This window comes from Balaenoptera ricei, chromosome 1 (assembly GCF_028023285.1).
Source record: "Balaenoptera ricei isolate mBalRic1 chromosome 1, mBalRic1.hap2, whole genome shotgun sequence".
Classification (NCBI taxonomy): Eukaryota; Metazoa; Chordata; class Mammalia; order Artiodactyla; family Balaenopteridae; genus Balaenoptera; species Balaenoptera ricei.
This window is the reverse complement of record NC_082639.1, coordinates 142,758,148-142,781,553: the sequence shown is the minus strand read 5'-3', so window position 1 is coordinate 142,781,553 and position 23,406 is coordinate 142,758,148. Positions and strand designations below refer to the sequence as shown.

General features: G+C 53.8%; 1 protein-coding gene across 1 annotated transcript in view; it reads right to left on the bottom strand.

Annotated features, from left to right (window-relative positions):
- QSOX1 (quiescin sulfhydryl oxidase 1) overlaps positions 1-23,406 on the bottom strand; it is a 39,259-nt gene that overhangs the window by 4,335 nt on the left and 11,518 nt on the right. The window contains 8 exon segments of the mRNA XM_059937435.1: positions 2,494-2,641; positions 3,431-3,553; positions 6,881-7,010; positions 9,299-9,433; positions 11,066-11,211; positions 13,881-13,971; positions 16,287-16,389; positions 16,944-16,989. Coding sequence (XP_059793418.1) covers positions 2,494-2,641; positions 3,431-3,553; positions 6,881-7,010; positions 9,299-9,433; positions 11,066-11,211; positions 13,881-13,971; positions 16,287-16,389; positions 16,944-16,989 — 922 coding nt within the window.

The window sequence follows — 23,406 nt, the reverse complement described above, 5'->3', positions numbered from 1 at the left end:
CGACAAGAAAAAAGAACTACAACGAAGAAACTCCTTCTCTGACCCCAGTCACATCCCAATCACTCCCCCATTACCTCCAACTTCTTCCCGGCTCTTCTCTCTTCAGCCCAACCCAACCAGGCCTTTCTCTCCACTAATCCACTGAAACAGCTCTTGCCAGCAAGGTCCTCGCCTCACCCCACCTCCCCACTCGGCTATGTCCTTGCTCTTGAAACTCTTTATGTTGGGGGATCTCTTGAAATTGCAATGGCCACTCCTTCTTAGTCTCCTTTGTTGGCCCCTGCTTCCCTAGCAGAGGTCTGGATGCCAAATGCCCCAGAGCTCAGGCCTCAGGACTCTTCTCTGCCCACCCACTAATGGGCTCCTCCAGTCCTTAACTACTGTCTATATGCTAATGACCACAAGATTTGTATCTCTATCCTGGACCTCCCCCCAGAACTGCAGACTCAACTGTCTACATCTCCATCCAGAGATCCAATAGGCACAGACCACTAAGTGTACCCTCCCCCATCCACTCCCTCCCCGCCCTGAGCCTTCCCATTTCTCGGCTCATAGGACCGTCATCTACCTGACGTTCAGGCCCAACAAGTCCACGGTCCGACCAAAGTCCTTGATCCTGCATAGTCTTCACCCAATCCGTCACTGAGTCCTATCAGCTCTACCTTTAAAATATTCCCAAACCTGCCCACCTCTTCTTCCACGTGCACACCTACAACTCTAGTCTAGGCCACCACCACGTCTCCTGGACAAGTTCCACAACTTCCTAATTGGCTGCTCTGCCTCCCCCTTGCCCTGCTGTAGCCCACCCTCCACCCAGTAATCGCTCTAAAGCACCGAACGTGTGCATCACTCCCCTGCTTAAGGTCCCTAGTAGATTCTCATAATGCAGAGACTGAACTCTACCTCCCTCCCTCACCAGGACCTCCAAGTGCCCACCTCCTCTCCTGCTTCCCCCACTCCCAGGCTCTGCCACACTGGCCTCCTTTTGGTGCTGCACACACACCAGACTTGTTCCCTGCACTTACTAGTCCTTGACCTGTGTTATGGGCTGAACTGTGTCCTCTAAAATTCTTATGTTGAAGTCCTAACCCTGAATCCTTCAGAATGTGACTGTATTTGGACACAGCGTCTTTAAAGAGGTGATTAAGTGAGAATGACATCACTGGGGTACATCCTAATCCAATATGACTGGTGTCCTTGTAAGAAGAGGAAATTGGACGCAGTCAGGAACACACCCACTGAGGACCATGGGAAGACCCAGGGAGAAGATGGCCATCTACAAAACCAAGGAGAGGCCTCAGCAGAACCAACCCTGCCAACGTCTTCATCATGGACTTCCAGCCTCCAGAACTGTAAGAAGATACGTTTCTGTTGTTTAAGCCACCCAGTGTGTAGCACCTTGTTATGGCAGCCTGAGCAGACAGCCCGGGAGGCTCTCATCCCAGATGTCCCACCGCTGCTTCCCTCTCACCAATCAGGTCTCAGCCTCCTCCGAGAAGCCTCCCCCAGCCAGACACCCTGTCTAAACACAGCATCCCCTCCCCAGCCCCTCTCCCCCACCGCCTGGCTCTGTCTTCTTCACCGACTCACCATCACACCTGAAATGATCTGTGTGTTTACTGTCTGTCTCCTGCCACTGGACTACTGCCCCCTTGAGGCAGGGACGTCTCGCTGCATGCACTGCTGTACCCCACCCCTAGAGCAGGGCCCGGCTCTTTGGAGACGCTCTGTAAATCCGGGCTGACAGGCTGGCTGGCTGTCCGCACACCCGGTAGCTCCCCCAGTTCCCTCTGCCTCTGCGCAGGCCGTCTCCTCTGTCGGGGACTCCTGTCCATCGTTCCCCCTCACTTACCTCCTCCCGCCCTTCCCGATGGCGTGGAGCGTTCCCTCTCTTCCACCCACACATCCTGCTCTCCCCCTGGGCCCACCTGTCTCACAGTCCACTGGGAGCAGGGACTGCCTCTTCCTCCTTTGTGTCCTCCAGGCTGGGCCAGGGCCTGGCGTCAGCCTGGCCCCTCAGTGAGCTAGATGCCCACCCGTTCAGTGGCTGTGTGTGGCTGTGGGGCAGTGTGGGTCGTGGAGAGCAGCTGCACGGTTTGGGGATGAAACAGGGCAAAGGGGGAAAAGTACTTCCCCAGGTTCCCCTAGAAAATGATTTTTCAGTGGGAAGTGCAGTAAGATGGTTCAGAGTCTACGGTATCAGCCGCATAAATTGTGAAATAGACATAGTTCTTTTCTTTATGGGAGTATAAAAAATAGAACCAGAACTCTCTCGTGAAGACTAAAAATAAATCAGGCTTATGGCTACAAGAAAGCCAGGGAGCAGCCTCACGCCGGTTTGTGGGGCACCACCTCGGGGGCAGCGGGCAGGACTGAGTGGCTACTCCGGGCCCTCCCCGCTCTGGTTCCAAGCTGCAAACGCGGACTCCCCTACATTCAGGCGTGCAGCAGGGAGCCAGCGGAGGCACAAGGGGTGCACAGGCCCAGACTCACCTGTTTCTCCTGAGTGCTCCACATGTTGCCGAGATGCCTCCACGGTCAGGAAGTGGAAGAGGACCCACAGGGAGCAGGGAAAGCCGCGGAAATGCGACTGACTCCCTTGGCAGCCTACCCAGTTCACCTTGTCGGCAATCACAGCACCCTAAGGGACACATACGAGCGTGAATGCATATGTGGAGAAGAAAAAGGAGTTGGCGTGGGAAGTGGCGAGAGCAACTTGCAGAAGACTCCAGGTCAGCACGGAGCCCCAGAACAAGTGGTCCCTTTCTCAGTTTATCATCTTGAAGGTGGCATTTCCCTTCCACTGGCGACACCCATCAAAGGAGCAGGAGGTCTGAGAACCCGTGACACAGACCAGGTCACATCGTTACTCTAGCCTTAGCCTCTCCTCTGTAGAACGAGGGGGGTCAGCTCTAAGGTCCCGTCAAGCTTTGACACCCCACACGTCTGTGAGGTTCTGCACCTCTCCTGGCTGACGTGCCCACTTTTGCAAACAGTGGTGAGAGCGGGAGCCCAGAAAGCTGCCCCTGGACAGAACCGGTGCTGAGGAGCACAGCAAGCCGGGAGGCAGCAGAGGGCTGGACTTAAAAGCTCTCTCACCCCCGGGGTCGCACAACTGGTTCTAAATCCCAGCCCAACCACCTACTGGCTGTATGATCTTAGACAACTGACTTGACCTCTGTTTCTTCATCTGCTAAATGGGGATAATATCTGCCTTCCGCTCATGCTGTGGGGATTAAGTGAGGTCTGTACAGAGAGAGTTCAATAAACAGCAGTTTACTCGCTCCTAATGGAAGGACCCGACCACGATCACTGCCTCCCTCCTGAGTGCAGGTCGGTGACAGAGGTCAGAAGTGACAGGGTGAAGCCCTTCCACTCCCATAGATATCGAGCATGAGGTGGAGATCCTCCTTAGCCCTCCCACACTCACCTCCTTCCTGCTGTCCAGGGCAGCTTTAAAGAAACCGTAGGGAATTTTCTTTCTCTGCTGCTTCTTGAGCCAGTCATTCATGGAATGCAGGAAGTTCTGGACCGAGGGCTGGCCAGGGAAGTGCTATGGGAGCGATAAGGGGAGAGTGAGAAAGAATTCCCCCAGAGTTCCGCAGTCCTGCGGAAGGCCGGGGGCCAGGCTGAAGTGGGCCGAGGCAGTTTTTTAGAATGTTCCAAGACCACCAGGAAAACATCCTGCCTAACACCCACATGTGGGGTCCTCACTACCTTTGCTCTGGGGCACCTGCGAAGGCGAGGGGGAGGGGTGGGCAGAGGCGCTCAGTGGGACCAGGCCCTCAAGGCCGCCCCCTCTCCAGGCTGCAGGCTCCGGTTCTGACCCGAGCACACGCTCACTGGGAGGAAGGCTGAGCACCTTCCTGTGTCGCTGCCCAGGGCTGCTGGGACCCCTGGGCCACACGGGCCTCTGTTCAGCTCATCTTCTGATAGAGCAGCTGACTCGCTAACTGACCAGCTGGGCGAGGCTGGCAAATGGCCTTTCATTTGTATTCCAAGGGCTGCCAACGGGGACAAGGCAGTGCAGGGGCTTGAGCCGAGATCCAAATCTTGATGGGAACTCCCAACAGTCTCTGAGGAGCATGAAAAGCCACTCTGACAATAAGTCAACTCAAATCGGATTAGTATCAGCACTTTAAAACCACAAGGACTCCAGGGAGGAGGATGGACGCCTGTGTGTGCACAGGCACGAACACACCCAGGGTGGGGGAAGGAGGGAGAGAGAGGGCTGCAGTAGCAGAGCAGGTCAGATAAACCACGAAGAGGCAGGTCGAGAGGGCAACACAGAGAAACTCAAGAGGAAAAACAGCAAAGAAAAACATTGGTGAGAAGAAGGGTGCTGGAGACAGGAGTGATCCCTAAACAGAAAAACCTGCCAAGGGACCCAGTCCTCTGAGAAAGTCATGGCGTATTCTTATCTCCAGGCTGGACACTGTCCCCCAGCAGGAGAAGTGGCCGGAAAGAATCCTGTGCTTTGACACGCTCCCTCTTGGTCAGCTCACACGGGCCTCTGGGCTCTCGACACAAATTTACAGCTTCAAGTCAGCGTTTCTCACTGACCTTCACCCATCGTCCTGATTTGGAAGGATGACGCCCTCTAAGGCCACGGTGTCAGGAGGAAGGATGAATTAAGGGGCTCTGGACTACAGGGAGTCACCCTGCGCCGGGAGCAGGGAAACCCTGGTGACCACACGCCACCCAGTGGCCAGTCCTGCCAGCCGCTTCCGTGAGGGAGCAGGGAGATCCCGGGCTGGGCCACAGGGCAGTGCCTCCCGACTGGCCATACTCACAGTTGACAGGTCCCTAAGGCTGAGCGGGCAGAGTGAGCTCTGCTCACTCAGACTTTCAGTGCTCCACGCACGTAGTGCATAAGGGTGTGGGTTAGATGAGACGTAGGCGCAAATCTCAGCTCAGCCACTCACTGGCTGGAGGACCTTGGGCAAGGTGCTTTACCCCTCTGGGCCTCCATTCCCCTCTCCGTGATGGGATAATGCTAGTACCCACCCCGTGGAGTCCGTTCTGAGAAATGCAGATAAGCTAAAACACAAAGGAGTACCTTGCAGAGTCTGACACCTTGTCAGAGCTCAAGAAACGTAGCTGCTACTATTACTGCTACTCAGGATAAAGCTACCCAGGCAAGGGTAGGGCCAGAATACTCTGCAGTCTCCAGGGGCTTTGCTGCACAGCAGATGCCCCTGAGCCCGTGCCCCCCAGCCCTCCACTTTCCTCTCTGAGGGCCCTGGCTTCTGGCAGGGAGGACTCCTTCACTCCAAACTCAGTTCCAGCATTGCTGAGGGCAGAAGCTCGGCGGGCACCACTGAGAGGGTGCTGCTTAAGCCTCTGCCCCGCTCAGGCATTTCCTGGGTCTCATTCTTTTCCCTCACACTGGCTGCAACAGTCCCACTGGGAGCCAAACCCAAACCAGCTTTGAGTCCAGCTGAGAGATGCAAGCAGCACACAATAAACAATTCCCCTGGGATGAGTTCTTCAGAGTGGATTGGACTGGGGTGGGGGTAAGGGGACCCCCTCTCTGCTTCCTGGGGTCCCGCCTCATGTGTCAGGCAGGAAGACAGCACACAGAACTACTCGAGGACTTTTCCCCTCTGATTCTCTGGGCCAGCCACCCTGGGCCTCAGCAACTTGAGGACCAAGCGGCTCACAGAGCCTCTGAGGAAAGGCTCTATTATCAGACTGGGGCCCTGGAAGAACAGGGGCCCAGTCCGCGTGGAACATCTGAGAGGGGCTGAAAGCTGTCTTGCCTTAGATGGGAACAGCACTGTGACAAGCACTTGCCACCTCACAGGGTCCTCGGTGTGACCACAGATGCCCGTCACTAAGCCACGGGGACCAGAAGGCCAGGACTGGTGAGGAGACCACCCCCAGAGGTAGTCCCAGCGGCCTGCAGACCTGCGCCAGAAGGAGGGGCTCAGACCTGGCTCCCGGGGGGCCGAGGGTGGCTGAGTCAGCAGTCAGCCTCTGAGGGGGACCGGAGCCCGCATCTGACTCAGCAAGTCCTCGGCAGCCAGAGCCTCGGGATGTAAGTAGGGCAGCACTGGCGGTGGACCTGCAGCCGCAGAGAAGGATGCGGGGAGGGAGGAGGCGGCAGGTGCAGAGGGAAGAGGCAGCCCGCATCTCACCTTCAGAGGCGAGCAAGGAGCGTGGCAGAGAAAAGGGCACAGGCTCTGAAGCTGGGACCCCAGTTCAAATCCTGGCCACGACATCACCTAACAGGAGGCCTAAGGCACATCACCTGAGCGACCTGTACTTCTTAAATGGGGGTAGCACTTGCCACCCTGCGGCGAGATTAAGAGGATTAAATGCCTGACACACATCAGGTCCTCAGGAAGTAGGAGCTACACTTGGAGGAGTAGCCATGCTGGCAGGAAACTACGAAGGAATAAGGAAGGCGCACGGCTAAGCCCAGGGAGCTGCGTCAGACTTTGGCCAGAGTCTGGGAGGGAAAAGAGGAGATTCAGAAAAGCCTTCTTTCCTTCACTGGGGTCCACGGGTCCTGCTTTCCCAGCGACCACGGTCAGGGAGGGAGAGGCCACACTCCAGGCTCGGCCTGAGGTGGAGGACTCAGGCAGGCAGAGCTGGCTGGGAATATCCCCAGGGCATCAGGCCCTGCGTCCCCCCCACCCCCCTGCACAGGGTGGGGCTGGGGAAGGGGGTTGTCGCTGGTGGTACGGGGCTGACGGGAGGAGGGCGCAGACCGCAGGGTAGCCGCCCATGGTAGACTGGGACAGACGCGGGTCCAGGTGTCCAGCCCGACCACGAGCTCCTGACGGAGGGGCTGGCCCGGCGCCTGCTTCAGGGATGCGCACTGATCCCGTGTGGTGCGGGGCTGCCGGACAAGGGAGGGCAGGGCCCTGCTCACCTGGGCCAGCACCGACATGAACTTTTTCAGGGCCACCAGGCGCTGCCCCTCCAGGACAGAGAACTTGGCCACTTCTACCCGGAGGATGTAGTGCAGTGCAGATTCCAGGTCAGCCATGTAGATCTTGGAGCTGAGGACCCAGAGGGAGCCAGAGAGAGAAAAGGGTATTAACCATGGGGCAGGGGCTGGGGAGGGGCACCCAGGGCCAAAGGGAGAGAAGAGGAGGCACTACTGATGGTCACAGAGTCCTGTGAGTTAGCACTTGGGGTTGGGGAGGGCAGGATTGGGAGTTTGGGGTTAAAAGATGCAAACTATTACACATAGGATGGATAAACAACAAGGTCCTACTGCATAACAGAGGGAAATATATTCAATATCCTGTGACAGACCATAATGCAAAAGAATGTCTGTCTGTGTATAACTGAGTCACTCTGCTGTACAGCAGAGATTGGCACAGCACTGTAAATCGACTATACTTCAGCAAAAATAAAATAAAATAAAATAAATAAGTTAGCACTTGGCTCTGCCAGTAACTACCTGTGTGACCTTGGGCAAATTACTTAACTTCTCTGAGCCTCAATTCCTTATCTGTAAGATGGGGATAGTAATAACTTGCTCACAGGTAGGTTGCTGAGAGGATTAAACAAAAGCACAAGTGTAAAACTCTCAGCAGCTCCTGGCACAGAGTAGGGTTCCCCCTCTGCAGGTCCCGGGCCAGCCTCTCCCATCACTCACTAAAGGTGTTTTTACCAGGCCACTAGTAGAAGGTTGAGCTTCATTCTCTGTTCTGAACAGAGATCCCTAGGGACAGACAAGTAGACCAACAGGGGCGCACCCACACAACATGGCTCGAGAAGCTGGGTGCTCTTTGAAAGACCAAGGGTTTGGCTGCCCGCCAAGGCTGAGAATGGGGTTGGGGAGAAGGGGAAGTGGGGTTTACATTTATTTTGGCTGACGACCTTGCAGCTGCCAGACCCTGGGCATCAGGGCTCCATCTCGCACCTCTCGGGCTGACCCCAGCCCTGGGGGAAGGCTTGCAGGCTCCAAGCTGGCTGCTCACCCCGTGCCCATCACGCTCTCGTGGGATCTGGGCTCAGGGTCCTGAGGGAAGGGCTGCTTCTCTAGCCCTGCCTCCTGACCCCTAGATTCTTGCCTCCTTCTATGGTGGGCTAGCTCCGGGAGCTTGGGCAACTCAACCCACCTCTCCGGCCTCAGTGATCTCACCTGTAAAATGGACTCCTGCCCCACCTGCCTCCTGAGGTGGTGGGAAGCCAACAAGGTCAGCTGACGGGGTGAGCACTGTGGGCACCTGCGCTTTACCCTCGTGCCAAAGTCCCCTCCCTCTGCTCCACTTCCGTGTCCTGGGGCCTCAGTTTACCTCTCCGTTCCTGTGTTCTGCCTCAAGGAGTGGCCCCCTGACTAAAGGAGATAATGGACGCAAGTGCCCAGCAGAGTCTGGCACATAAGACTAGAAGTGTCAGCCATAATAGCAATTTGAATGATCTGAATAATCATAATTTGAATGATTATAATGAACATTCCCACCTCTTACTTTCTCTTTCCTTCCCACCTGATTTACTAAAAACCTCTCCACTAGCACTTTCCACCCTTAGAGTCTCTCATGTTGGGATGCAAAATCCTTCCCGAAATCCAGTGACCCTGCCCCCAGTTCTCTCGTGCAGCCCCCTTGTGGAAGCCGCCCTCTGGACTCAGCTCTGAGCTTCCTGGTCAGCCATTTCCACGTGGTACCATGCTGCGGGCCAGAGCAAGAGGTCTACGGCCCCATCTCCCTGCCCAACAAGCAGAAATTCTACCACCAGGGCAGAGCCAAGGAGCCTCAGAGAGAACAGTTACCTCGTGCTTACAACTGTGCACGATGACACTGGCTATCTTGAAAAGTAGTGAGCTCCCCGACACCAGAGGCATTCAAGTGAGGTCGAGTGCCTTCCTAGAAGGGATGCTGCGAAGGGACTGTAAACTCTGGGCAGGGCTTGCATCTGCCCTGCACAATCGGCATTTATGGTGCCTAGCACATAGCAGGAACTCAAAAATCTGTGCTGAAGCAATAAATGCTTGGGTGGGAAGTTGTTTTGGAGGCTGCAGATTATCCTTCCAAGCTGATTCTACTTGGTCTTGAATAGAGTTAAGCTTAAAGAATGTGGGCATCGGAAAGTATGCATTCCATCATGAAGAATACAGTCAGCAGACGCTGCCGCCTCTGCATATTTAAGACTCTCCTGTGCGTGGCCAGCGGCCGGGGGCCCCCATAGGCCAAGGCCAGCCCTCGGGGGGTCTGGGCTCAGGATGACGCGTGCCAAGCTTGTGACAAGGAACAGAGTGTGGAAGGAAGGGGGGTGTCTGTGATTAGAAGAGAGGGTGGGGAAGGGAAGGGATGAGGAGGACCAGGCGTGGCCTTACGGATCTGCAACTTTCCACATGGTAGGGGCTACGGTGCTAGAGGTGTTCCGCGCAGGTGTGGTGGGGACAGCCTCGCTGGTGTCCCTGGAGAACCTCCGCAGGTACTTGGTGTAGAAGAACCTGGATTCCATAAGCCTGTGAGGGAAGGGAACCGTGGGGGAGAGGCAGTGAGCATGGAGGAACAAAACCCCAGAGCTAACTCACGGCAGGAGAGGAGGCGGGTAGCTCACCTGGCAGGAATGTTTATTCAGAAATACTTGAACCTGGTTCGGTCTTATCCTCAGTGAGGTAAAAATTGGGGCACCCCTGCCTCACGTTAACCTTTCTATTCACTGCTCACGCTGTGGAAAGCCTCTCTGACACCAGTCTTAAGTCAAAATCCCACCTGGAAAAGCGGCTGGGCCCGTGAATTCCTCAACCTGCCTCGGAGAGGTGGGGAGACAGGGCACCTTAGGGGGGAGGAGGAGGGCCCTCTGGGGACAGTGCTCTTTCTGGCCACGGACCGGATGGTGGGTTTGACGACCCTCCCCAGAGACCAAAGCTACAAAGTGGCACGTGGCCTCAGGGAAGCTCACAAGCTTGCTCCAAGGTACCAGAGGTGACATTACTCCCCAGGGAGGTCAAGGGAGTTTGATACATGATTTTTAAAAAATAGCAGCAACGACCCCAAACCACGAAAATTCTGACAATCCTTTTGATTTCTCTCTCTCGTCTCATAAAGAGGAGTCCTCAAGGGGCAGGCGGCGTCTCCTGGTCAAGGCCCCTGGAGGGAGGGATGTGAAGACCAGCAGCGTGATGGGACACCCCAGGGGACCTGGCACCGGGAAGCACTGCTTTCCACTCCACTGTCCCGGCCCAATGTTTACCGACAAGCAGATGGCTCAGAAGCAGCGTCGTCACAAACAATTTTCCCCTCCACCAACTCCGAGAGAGGAAACAATGCCTCCGCTCCCCACCAGGACTGGCACTTCCTGCCCCTCCCTGTCCCCGCGGCCATCGTGCTGCCTCCCCCACCACCACCCCCCGACGGTGCTCTCTGACGAGGCCTGGCCCAGTGCTGCCAGGTGACTGGGGCCGGGTGAGGGCGGGTGGCCGCGCTGCCCAGCCCTGGTGCAGGATGGCACTAATGGCCCTGAGGAGCGGCTCACTGGACATCTCAGGCCAGCCTTGGTCTCCCTGGCCCTCGCACTCCTGCCTGCAGGGCCGGGTGGACATCAATCATCTGCCCAGGGAGGGCACTGAGGCACCATCTGGCGCCATTCAGCGGCGGGAGCCTGACAGAGGGGCTACGGCTGGCCTGATTGTTCTCTCTTGGCATTTCGGAACCGGCTATTGTCTGGCTCCTAATGAACTTTTCTGCAATTAGAAAACCAAAGGGAGGGAGGGTCAGGCGTATCTGAGTGCTTGCCAGGCCTGCAGACTGCCAACGAGTCTGTCTGTGAAGAGAGGAGGATGGGGAATAGGGCCAGGGCCGCGGTGGGGATGGGGCAGAAGCGCCAACGCTGGGTGCTGAGTGCGCCGGGGACCTGAGGCTGAACTACTGAGCTGGGGGCAGCGTTCTGGGCCCGGACTCCTGGCTGTAGCATGCCCACCACCCCACCCACCATAGGCAGAGATCTGCTTCTCCTGCAGAGGGTGCCCACGGACTCCTCAGAAGACTCACAGGAGAAAGAACCTGTCAGCCCCTGTGAAAGGTTTGCAGCCTCTCGAGGCAGGAGAAAGGAGGAGCACAGGGAGCGGGGAGAGAGGGGGCAGAGAGACACTCACGTGGGGACCCGGAAGAAAGAGCCATTCCGAAACAGCAGGTAGCACGATGGGAAGTCGGTGACACCAAACTCGTTCACCACGTCATGATCTGTGTTCAGGACCCTGCGCACCACTATGCCCCGGCGCTGGGACATGTCCAGAGTCACCTGCAGAGACAGTGAGACACTTGCAGGGGTAGGCCAAGCCACTGGACAGAGGGAAGGCCTGGGCAGGCACCTGGGTGGCAGCTGTGCTCTAGCCAGACTCGAAACCTTTCCAAGAGTAGACTATCGTGACGAGTGAGATTCTCCTGCCGCCAACCACGTTTGCCCCGCTGTAAGGAGTGCAAACGCTGCCTGCTCGGGAACGGTGCAGACCACACATCTTGAATTTTTGAGGACAGTTCCAATTTGATGTAATTTTCTTTCCAATGAGAACAATTTGTAAAAGGCATAAAAAGATGTGGTTTCCAAAATTCAAAAGCACACATGCACCCCAATGTTCACTGCAGCACTACTTACAATAGCCAGGTCATGGAAGCAACCTACATGCCCATTGACAGACAAATGGATAAAGCAGATGTGGTACATATACACAATGGACTATTACTCAGCCAGAAAAAGGAACGAAATTGGGTTAGTTGTAGAGACGTGGATGGACCTAGAGACTGTCATACAGAGTGAAGTAAGTCAGAAAGAGAAAAACAAATGTTGTATATTAATGTATATATGTGGAATCTAGAAAAATGGTGCAGATGAACCTGTTTGCAAGGCAGAAATAGAGACACAGATGTAGAGAATAAACATATGGACACCAAGTGGGGGAAGGGGAGGGTGGGATGAACTGAGAGATTGGGACTGACATATATACCCTAATATGTATAAAATAGATAACTAATGAGAACCTACTGTATAGCACAGGGAACTCTACTCAGTGCTCTGTGGTGACCTAAATGGGAAGGAAATCCAAAAAAGAGGGGATATATGTATACATACAGCTGATTCACTTCGCTGTACAGCAGAAACTAACACAACATTGTAAAGCAACTATACCCCAATAAAAAAAATAAATTAAAAAAATGTATGTATCTGATATTTGGAAGAAAAAAAAAGTGGTTTCAGTTTTGTTCTGATATTTGTAAGACTTTCTGTCTATATTCCAAATTGGAAAAACATACTTAGACGTGACGATTTTATTTTTAGAAAGAATTAAGAAGGAGAAATATACTGTTAGGTAATATTTATTGAATAGGTATTATGTTCTGTATATAGATTGCTTCATTTAATCTTCAAAATAATACTCACTATGAAATAGGAACAATTACTAGGAGACCAAGCCAGGTGGTGCAGTATACCATGGCTGCTTGGGTTTAAATCCTGCCCCCTCAGACTAAACCTCTCCCTGACTCAACTTCCTTACTTGCAAAATTGTAATAACAATACCCACCTCCAAGGGCTGTTAAGAAGACTGAACGGGTTAATTTTATAAAAGTGCTTCTAACAATGACTAGTAGTTATGTACGTAAGTATTTCTTTAAAAAATAAAACTCCTATCGTACAGTAGACGCAAAAACCGAAGCTCAGCAGTGAAATCATGTGATCAGGTCACATATGTAGCAAGCGCCTGAGCTGGGCTGTAAATCCCAGGGTGATCTGCCTCCAGAGCTGGGGCTCTTGGCCACTGTGCCCTCCTGCCTCTCAAACTAACCATCCCTGGGCACCTCTGCATGGACACGGGACCACTGCCCTTGGTTACTAGGGGAATGGGGGAGCATAGGAGGAAGAGCTGATTCCAATGAACATTTATCAGTCACCTGTACAGGCATGACCCCAGGCCTGGAATGGGACCAGAAGGGTCAGGCACTCCTTCAGCAAAGCTCCCTGCCCATCCCACCTCCATGCTTCCCCTCTCGGGGCTGAGAGGTCTGGAGACAGGTCAGAGAGCTCAACTGTGCTTCGTGAGTTTCAGGAGGAAAACCATTCAGAGTCAACAGTGGTGTTTAATTTCATCCCCTCTCTCTCTGTCTCTTTGCGCTGCCTTGGAACTTCTCCCAGGCACCGGCCCGTCCCACCTCTGCATCTGGGAAAAGCCCAGTGGCCTGCAAAGTCCATGAGGCAGCAGTGGAACGCCAGACTCTGCATCAGGCCGGGGATGGACCTTTATAAAGCACGTACTCTGTGCCAGTTACTCATCCAGGTTCTTCCTCTAAACCGCCGCACTTGATGTTCCCAACCATACTCTGAAAAAAGGTAACTGTCACCACTTCAAAGGCAGGGAAACGAAGCTCAAGAAAGTTGAGTAACATGATCACAGACACGGCACATAAGTGATGGAGTGGAGATTCCAACTCGCCTGATTCTGTTATCTGCTTCACCTGGGAAGGGACCCCATTTCCTCAAGAGGGACTAGAGGCTCTCTGATGTTCCCTCCCCCCAAGATTTTTAACTCCAATTCTTTGGGGGCGGGGTAGTGTGGAAATAACACAAGCTTTGGAGGCAGACAGACCTGATTTGAAGTCCTGCTCTACCAATTCACTGGCTGTGTGATCTTCGACCTGTTATTTGACCATCTTCGTTAATTAGAAAGATCAGCAACTACGTGTGTCAGCAATCTAGTGCAATGCTCAATAAATAGCAGGTGTTATCATTCTCAGTTTCCACGAGGAAGATCCAAGCGGACATAAAGGCTTTAAACAGAAAGGTCCAGCTCCTACACTTCCCGTTTCCCCCAGCAGGGGTCAGGCCAGTGCTGGGCTAAGAAGTGCACAGGAACAGCCCTGCTCTTGGCTCTCTCCCAGGGGCTATGCAGGAGCTGTGGGACCCTGCAGGCAGCTCACCTCTCTACCCAGGTAGGAGCCTTCCCTTTCAAAGATCAGCGCCAGGTACTCTTCATCGTTTCTTGCAAAGAATCCAGTAATCTCCTCCAGCCTGCAATAGACAACGCTGGCAGTCACTCTCTCTGTGGTGGGAAGAAAGCAAAACTGCCGGCGACAGCAGACGTGGCTGACCCAGTACCGTGAGTGCGGCCAGACACACCTCCTTCTCTGTTTGCACACAAGACTTCGAGGAAGTCTCTCCATGCCAGCCCTCCAGTGGGAGTAAACCAAACCTTGAGTCTCAAAAGACTCTCTCTGCCTATTACCGAAACCTGGTTCTTCACTTCACCCACCTATTTGGGTTGTTTTTTCAGTCAGGAGTGCATACGGGCATTCTGAGGAGGAGACCGGGGGAGGCACGCTTTGAGTCCAGGTGTTTCTATGCTCTGGGTAAGGCCCAGGCTTAGAGGGCAGTTTTTATTGGTCCCCTGAGAAGCTAGTGTTTACTACCCATCAGACACAAGCCTTGATCTGTGCTAAGTCACTACCAACTGGGAGATGTGCTTTGTCTACTCCTGGGGCAGGCATACAAAAGGAATTAAAGAATCAGAAAGTCCTGGGTACAGGAGATCTTAGAAGCTATCTAATCGTATTTTAAGATTTTAACCTCCTTATTTTAAAACGAGGAAACTAGGGCCCCAGGACAAAGGTGGAAATTAATAAGAAGGCAATTCTTATTATTCCCCCCAAATCAAAGAATTAAGATACAAGCTGTTTTAAAAACGCAGAGTTTCAGTAGAAAACAATTTGCATGATACAAAAATGATTTGTTCCCTTATTTCAATTAAAAGCAGAACATCATCAGCCATGTAACAGGAGACAACAGCATCTACTTTTGTCCCCAACCTGATGACCTATTTCCCTCCTCCAGATCCAATGATGTGGCAGTGGTTACCTCCAAACAGAAGGCGCAACATGGGGCCAATGGAGCCCAGCCCAGCAACAGTACAAACGCCATGCCAGAGAGGTGGGGGCCAGAGTGTACCCCAGTGGGCGGATGGTCACTGACAGCCCCTGGGGTGGTAGCAAGTGGCCTCTCAGGCAACTTCCCCAGACCTCCCCAAGGCTGGCAGAAGAGCGAGCCCACAGGCGGCTGACCATGTAACTCGCCCCCATCCCGTCCATTCCCACTCACACTTCTGGAAGAGGCAGCCCACCTTCCACCACAGGTCCCCAACTCCTCCCTAAAGCTCTCTAGAAGGATCACTTTGAGAGAGGCTGGCAGGTTTACCTGGCTGGTTGCTTTTGAGATCTTCTGGGCTGAAAAGGCACCATGAGGGAGGGTGGGTGTAAGAAAGAGAGAGAGGCAGAGACACGATCATTGAGAAATGGAAGAAGGAGCGAGGTGTTTCCTGGAGAGATGGGGTCTGGCTGTGGAACCCCAAACCAAGACCATATACTCAGTCCAGGGGCTCCATGAGGCCCTCTGGGAGGATGGAGAATTGGGAAAGATGATAAAAGAATCATTGTGAGTCGGATTCAACACCAACTGACACTTGGAAATACAGTCCCTCAGCAGGGCCTCAGCTTTCCAGACACCAGCAGACTTAGGGTGGGCGTTGAAGCCCCAGTGTTTGCCTCCTGAGGCCTTCTCAGCATCTGGAACCTTCACTGTGTTCTGTGGCTGGGCTCCCTCTAGCAGCCCCAGCTGGTACTTGGATTTGCTCCTTCTCGGCCCCTTAAGGTGGGCTTTCTCCTATCCGGAGTTCTCGTCCAGAAGGGCAGGACACCTCGTGTTTTCAATCTACCTGTTTCCCTCTGTGGGAGAGTTAGAGTGAGACGCCGTGCACCTCGTTATCCTGATTTCCTAGAACAGAGGCGATCCTGGAAGGCTGCCTGGCAGGTAGACATGGGACACCAGCCACCTGACGCTCTGCAGCACAGGGAGCGGAGTCACCTCCCCATGCCCCAGTCACAGCCATGGCTCAGGAAATGAGCACCTTCATTTTACAGGGCTTTGTGCTTCTCAGTCCCCCATCCCCTTTCCTCTAAACGGCATCTGGTCTCCCTTTTTCCTCCCCACGCCCACCCTCTCAGGGACCCTCCCTGGGTTAGATCATGTGAAATCCAGCTGCATCCCTCCGACATTCCAGGTTCTGAGAAGTAGCAGCAGGTATGACCTGGAGAACCCCGCCCGTCTTTTCCTTCCCACCGGGTGGGATGGGCCGTTGCATCCCTGTCAGCCCCAGGAAGTCAGGGCTCCTCGGGTAGGACCTCCAGCAATGGGAAGCCCTCCACCAGCTGCTCCAGACAGCTCTGGGCTCCGGTCCACTGGAGTGTCCACCGCTCAGGCAACAGGAAGAAGCAGCCCGGTCCCCGGCCTGCCATCCTGCCACACTGCCCTGGGCCTGCCCTAGCCCCAAATACCTGGCAGGCTTCAGTGGGGGACAGAAGGAGGGCCACGTGTCACTATGGGACTCCAGGGCATCAATGAGCCTCTCCCGCAGCGCCTGCACGTCAGCACCAGCCGCTGTAAATGAAGATGGACACAGGCAAGGGGCGTGAAGAGAGGAGAATAAATCCCAGTGCCCTTGTCAGCTTGCCTCATGGAAGCAAAGGGCCCAGGGCACGAGCTGAGCAAAACAGAGCGCATCTCATCCCTCTCTGTATGGGGGGGTGGTGCACCCCACCCCTGTGGTCCTAAGCATGGCAGGGGGACCCATCCCTCAGGGCAGGAGAGAGTCCCTCAGACCTGGGCCCCGAGGGCCCTCCCCACGCTATCTGGCTGGCCCTCTGGATGTCAACCCTACTTTGACACGAAGGGCTATTCTGGGAACATGGGACCCTCCCCGCTTCCCAGATGGGCCCAAATGGAAGGGCTTCTTCAGCCTTGTTTTCCCAAAGGCATCTTCCAGGCTGGCTGGGAAACGACACTTCCAGGAAAACACAAATTTGGCTTTCACTGGGGACCTCCTCACCCTGCAGACCTTGCTGGGCTCTCTTCACCCCAGTAGAAGCCCAGGCGAAAGAGGGGGAGAAAGACGCTGACAGCGCCAGTGAGACCCCGCGAGCTGGGACACCCACCTGACAGTGTAGCTCCTGAGCCGGTCTTGGAATAGGCCTTAAAGAACTGGAAGCAAACACACAGAAAAGAGTCAGCGTAGCTAAGAGCACAGCACCCGCGCCAGGTGGGTCTGTGTTTGAGACCCAGCCGCTTACTAAACGGGGTGACTTTGGGGAAACGACTTGACTTTTGTGAGCCTCAGTTTCTTCATCTGTAAAATGAGAGCAGGAGGTCTCTGCTCTTGGAGCAGGACCCTGGTTCCTCTCCCTGGTGTCCTGCACCTGATCCCTGCCCTCACAGCTCTGGAGCACCCCGGGAAGCTGCAGCTCGGACACTTGGCTGAGGGGGTTCTGTTTCTACGAAGCACCGGGACCCGGCACATAGGGACTAGAAAGTAGTTGCTCTATAAATAAGTGATGCAGACCCATCTGAAAAAATAAAGTGAAGTCACTTCATACCCCCCACACACACCCTGGAAAACGTTAGCTGCTCTCTGAGGCGATCTGTCCTGGTTCCTTATCTTGGAAAAAGGCAGCGAGGCTTGTGTCTCTGGCCACCGAGGACTCCCAGCCTGACTCAGCAGACACTCCAGAAGGGAGGGGTCACCAGTTTGGTTCTACTGAGGGGTGGGCTTGAGCCCCTGAAGAAACAAGCCTTATTACAGACAGGCCAGTTTAACTCTCTCCCCATGTACATGACACCCAGGCCCAGTCTGTTGCCTCCTTGGGAGAGAGGACAGAGAGAACAGAGGACAACTCCTTAGAACTTGAGCTCCTGTCTAAGCGGTGGGAGAGCTGCCAGAACTCTGGCTTGTGCTCTCCTGGGCTCAGAAGGTAACAGAGTTCAGCTGTCCTGACAGATGGCCACTTAACTGCCCGGGGAAGAGCCTGCAGTCTGGGAAGAGGCCTCTTCTTGAGGTCCCTAACCTCGGGGCTACTTGTAGCCACCTTGGGCCTCTGCCGAGTAGCACAGCTGCTCGGCCTTATCCCAAGCTGGTGGCTGAGTGCAGGCCCTCAGGTCTACCAGACCTGGGCTCAAGGCCTGGCTCTGCTATGCTCTTGCTGTGTGACCTTGGGCACTCTATTAACCTCTCTGAACCTTCTCATCTTTAAGATGAGGACGACACCATCTACCTTGGAGAATTGCTGCGAGGATTCAATGACAATACATCCAAAGTGCTTAGCACCGTACCTGGTGCACACAGTAAGAAATCAATAAATGTTAACATTGTAACTATATCGTCATCAGCCCCTTCCCTTGTTCCTTTGAAACACTAGGAAACATTGATCAGCTATATCTGTCATTTCTAGCCACTTGTAGGCAGAAAACTGAAATCTGGAGGCCACCTGCCCCCCTCTCCCACATGAACAACAAAGATGCAGAGAAGCCGTCCATCTCTCCCCACCTGCAACCTTCTCCCATTCCTGCTGACTTCACCTGGACCTTGTTTTATTCTCTACTTAGAGCATTAATACAAACTTTTATTCTGGGTGAAAACCAGCCACTGACACATGCCACATATATTCATAATAGTATTCTTCGCAGTCAATGAATACATTTTGAATTAATAAAATTATATGCTATCCTTATGCTTGTAAAAACGAGCACAGTTTTCTAGGACTGTGACATGAAATCAAGTAGATAAAGCATGTTAAGGCATTTATGGGCTGACACTGTTTCTCAGGAACAAAATAAAAGACACACCTATTTGGGGTTTGGTTTGCTCACAAGTAATAACCCAGCTGCAGTTATTCACAGTGACGGCACCCTTGTACAGACAGAATAGACTTCAACTTGCTTCCATAGGCATAAAAACATGACTGACATCTTGACGCCTTAAGCCATGTGGCTCTCCATGGCTACAGTTGTTATTGTCAGCTACTGTAAAGTAGTGTGGTGGACTCTTCTTCAACCATCAGGTCTCCAAGATCTGAGCAGGTGCCTTATGAAAAGGGGCTGGGGGCTTCCCTGGTGGCGCAGCGGTTGAGAGTCTGCCTGCCAATGCAGGGGACACGGGTTCGAGCCCTGGGCTGGGAAGATCTCACATGCCGCGGAGCAACTAGGCCCGTGAGCCACAATGACTGAGCCTGCGCGTCTGGAGCCTGTGCTCCGCAACAAGAGAGGCCGCGATAGTGAGAGGCCCATGCACCGCGATGAAGAGTGGCCCCCACTTGCCGCAACTAGAGAAAGCCCTCGCACAGAAACGAAGACCCAACACAGCCAAAAATAAATAAATAAAATAAATAAATAAAATTTTTTTTAAAAAGGGGCTGGCATTACTTCCATCAAAGGGCAGCCTCCCCAGACCCCAGCTGAGCCTTCTGAAGGCCCCAGCCATGGGCAGTGGGGAGTCAGACAGGAGCCTGCAATAGGGGAGTGCAGGAATTCCAAGAGCTCCCCTCCTCCATGAGGTGCAGGGCTACAGGGAAGGCCCCCTCCTCTCTCCAGTTACTTCAGTCACGCAGCCTTCCCTTCTGTCCCCAGAAGCTTCCCAGCCACCTTCCAGAACAATGTCACCACCTGAGGGCTGCTTCCCATACCTCACACTCTAGAGGAACTTTTTCCTATCAGTTAATCTCTCTTTCATCTTTCCCCTTGTCTACCAGCTCCTTCCCTATGCCTGCAAACAGGTTCAGATCCTCCTAAAGTTAAAAAAAAAAAAAAAAAAAAAGGACACGAAGGGATGGAGGATGGGAATAGAGGCTTCTGCAGTTGCTGCATGTCCCATTTCCCGGTGCCACCAAATTTCTCAAAACAGTGTCTGCCCTCAGTCCTCTTCCTTCCCGCGAAGCTGGCTGTGGCTCATGCCCCCACCACTCAGCTGGGACCACTCCAGGAAAGCTCAGCTGACCTTCTCTTTGGCTGGTCCAATGACCTTCCAGCCCTTCCTGCTCTCTCTGCAGTATCTGATGCTATCACTGCCCGTTTCTCCCCCCTTGGCCAGCGTTTTCTTTGTGCCACATATTCCTGACACTCTCCTTCTTTGCCTTCATGTCACCACCCTCCCTTGGTGTTTCTGACACTGCCCAGGCCTTCAAGGCCACCTTCATAGCCTTCCCCTCGCCCTTGTCCCAGCCTTGCTCTGGACTCCTCTCCTGTGCCATCTCCTGGCCCCAGTTTCTCCTCCAACCATGCGTCGGATCATGGCACTCTTCTGTTTAAAAAGCGCTGGGAGGCTCTGTCACAAACAAGGGGCTCAAGCTATGCTTCTGAATGAATGAGTGAATAAACGGGTGAATGGACAAACCAACCCATTGTTTGTCTCCCTTGCTGATGTCATCTACCTTGTCCAAATGGTTTGTGACCTGAACCCTGTCTCAGGTCCTCACCTGTCTTAACTTCTGTTTCTTCCAGGTGTCAGGGCACCCCTCCCCCAATACACACACACTCTCCAAGGCTGAGTCACCCCTCACACAACCTGTTTCTCCACCCATGTTCCTTATCTCACCCAGTGATCATCCTCCTCCCCATCACCCAGACCAGCATCTCCCTCTCCCACAACGCCTGTGGTCTGTGAACTTGACCTTTGTGATACCTCTTCTACAGTCCTTGAGACCAGGGCCTACCACCTACTTCCTGGACCACTACAACTGTCTCTACCTGTCCCCACCTCATGCCCTCAGAAATGGTCATATGCTCCATTTTTTCAAATGATGGAGCCATCACCCTCACTGCCACTTTGTTTGGGTTTCTAAGGGACAATTCTGGTCTGATCATGTCCCTCTTCCTCAAAGCCCTTCCATGACTCCCTACTGCCAAGGAATAATGTCCAAACTCAGAGCGTTCGAGTCCTTCCAGGATCTGCCTCCACCCACACTTACCTCCCACTGCCCCGCCCCCATTCCCTACATTTCAGCTACGATGGACTTGAACCCGAACTTCCCACCCACCCACCTCCCACCTGGGAGGGCAGGACTATAGCTTATTCACCTCTGCAAGCCCCACAGTACCTGGCACAGTGTCTAGGACATGGAAACACTCAAAGGACATCTGTTCAGTTGAACAGAGAATCTCTACCCTTTGATCAGCTTGGAAGCTCGAGCAAAAATCACATTAAAATCGAGTCAGGGCACATTTTTGTCCTCTTATTAATCTGCATGCTTATTAAGTCAGCTGTTGGAGGCGTGTGCCCTACCCAAGGGAAAGGGCCACCACTCCTTGGAAACAGGCAATTAAGACTCCAGCAGGGAGTCTCCTTTCCTCCAGAAGCAGTCAGCACCCAGTCCCTTTCCTCTCAACACTTGACACAGGAGCTTCTGCCCTCCCCAACCGTGGAGCCCCTGGAATCCTCCCTGTCTCCCCAAAGGCAGGTGACCAGATGGCATTGGGCACGTCTTTACCAACCTATCCAGGAGCAACTGCCTTCCTGGGGGCCAAATAAGGCTAAACAGAAAGCACGCTTTGCAGTGGCGACCATCAATGGCACTGAATCCAAGCTTTCAAAACAAGTTTCAAGGAGAGTGACCTCCAAATACCTTACAGTCAGCCTGCGAGGACGCACAAGCTTAACCGTTCCTACCTTGTGGACCGTCAGTGGAGGAGAGACCTGGCAGAGGGCAGGTGACTGCTGAGAGGGGGGCCTATCTCCTTTTTCCAGAGAGAGGCAGGAGATGTCTTTCTGAGTCCTGTCCCCCTCCCTGACATCTCACAAGAGCCACATAAAGTAACAGCCCAAACGGTACTCCCCACTCCCAGCCTTGAATTCAGGACTTGCCATCCCTGGGCTCCCTCCTTCCGGGGTCCTGCCTCAGCCCCACACAAGAGCCTCTGCTCCAGCCAGACCAGCCTTCTCAACTCCCCACAGGGTTCCATCCACATCCTCTGCTCTCATATCCTGCCCGCATTCCTCTTCTCTCCCAGCCAAACTCCACCCACTCAGAAGTCTCCGTCCTCTGGGAACTCCTCCTCCCCCATGAAGTCCTCTCTGATGTGGGAAGGAAAGAACTCAGTGACCCCAGGCAAACCCCCCAGCGTTCACCGTGTACACATCACTCCCTGCCTGTCAACTAGCTGGGAGCTCTGAGTGCCCTTGTGCGCAGCGCCTTCCTCTCTGGCCGGCCTCGCTTATGTTTCTGGCCATGGCTTACAGGTCTGGCTTCTCCACGATGATGAGCACAGTGCTGTGCCCCGAGCAAACATTCACTCAACAGCTGTTGATGGATGGACTGCCTCAAATGGGGTATCACAGAGGGGCTACCACGAGCCCACAGGGCAACAGGAAGGAAGACAACTAACATTTATGGAACTTCGGCTAATACCACAGTGCCTCGGCACTCTCACACGTAAGACCTCATTTCATACTTGGCAACAATCCTATTAGGTAGATATTATCATCCCATTTTTCAGACAAAGAAACTGAGGCCAGCGGCTAGGGCATTAAGTGACTTCCCGAGTCACAGTAAGCAGGGGAGCCAGGATTTGAACTCGTGTCAATTATCTCCTCAGAATCTTGCAAAGGGAAGACTTCTGTCCTCTCCCACCCAATGCTGCTGCTTCCTGTAATCTTGATCCCAGCCAGGCCTTTGGTTACAAAAGGGTCCTATTCCATTACCCACTGAGGGGCACTCCTGCAGCCCACTGGCAAAGCCTCTACCCCTGAGGTTCCAGCCTCTAGGTCCCCAAGCTCCAGCCAAAACCAGCTTTAAGCTACCTCTCCCTCCCTCCCCTCTGTTCTCTTCCAGATGGGCACCGGCTCCAGTTTGATAGGGCCCTGACACAGCTGGCCCGCCTTGCAGGGCCAGTTGTTTGCTAAACAGGCTGGGCTGGTAGAAGCTCACTGTTTGCTCACGGTGACAAGGCGCAGGAGGCAGAGGAAAGGGACAGTGACACATGTTACTGGGCGTGGCCATACTCTTGTACGGGCCTGTCCCTGTCACACCAGTGACACTCTCTCCTCCCCCTGTTCAACACATGTCCTCATCTTAGAGCTCTCAGCCTTGATGGGTGGGAGCGAGGACAGGCTCCAGTCCCCAGGGGATGGCAGACAGAGGTACAGGCCCGTCTCTCTGGCCTGCTGGCAGCCAGGCCCAGGGAGTCCAGCCACGCTGCCCACACGCACACCGGGCTCTCAATGGGCCAGAAAATCTGGAGATCTGGAATCTGAGTCGTGTTTTCCAAACACTAGAAGTAATCTAGTGGTAAGTTGTAAAATCAAGTTAGTGAATCACAGCCAGTACTTTTTAAAAAATACATAGAACAGAAAATAGCACGTACTGCACTTACTAAGAATAGCGTTTTATGAAACAATTGTTTTAGGGATAACAGATACAAACCAACTTCTGGATCTCACTGTAAATGTTGTAGGTCACAGTAACAATGTTTGAAAGCCACTGCTTAGGGCCTTAGAACAGAGACCCATCAGGAGCTAGAACCACTTGCACCCTGGACCAGAGCCCTAAGGACAGGGCACCGAGCCCCTCTCCCTGCTGAAACTGAACTGCAGGCTCCTCAGGAGAGGCTGGGAGGGCTTGGCCGAGGGAGGTC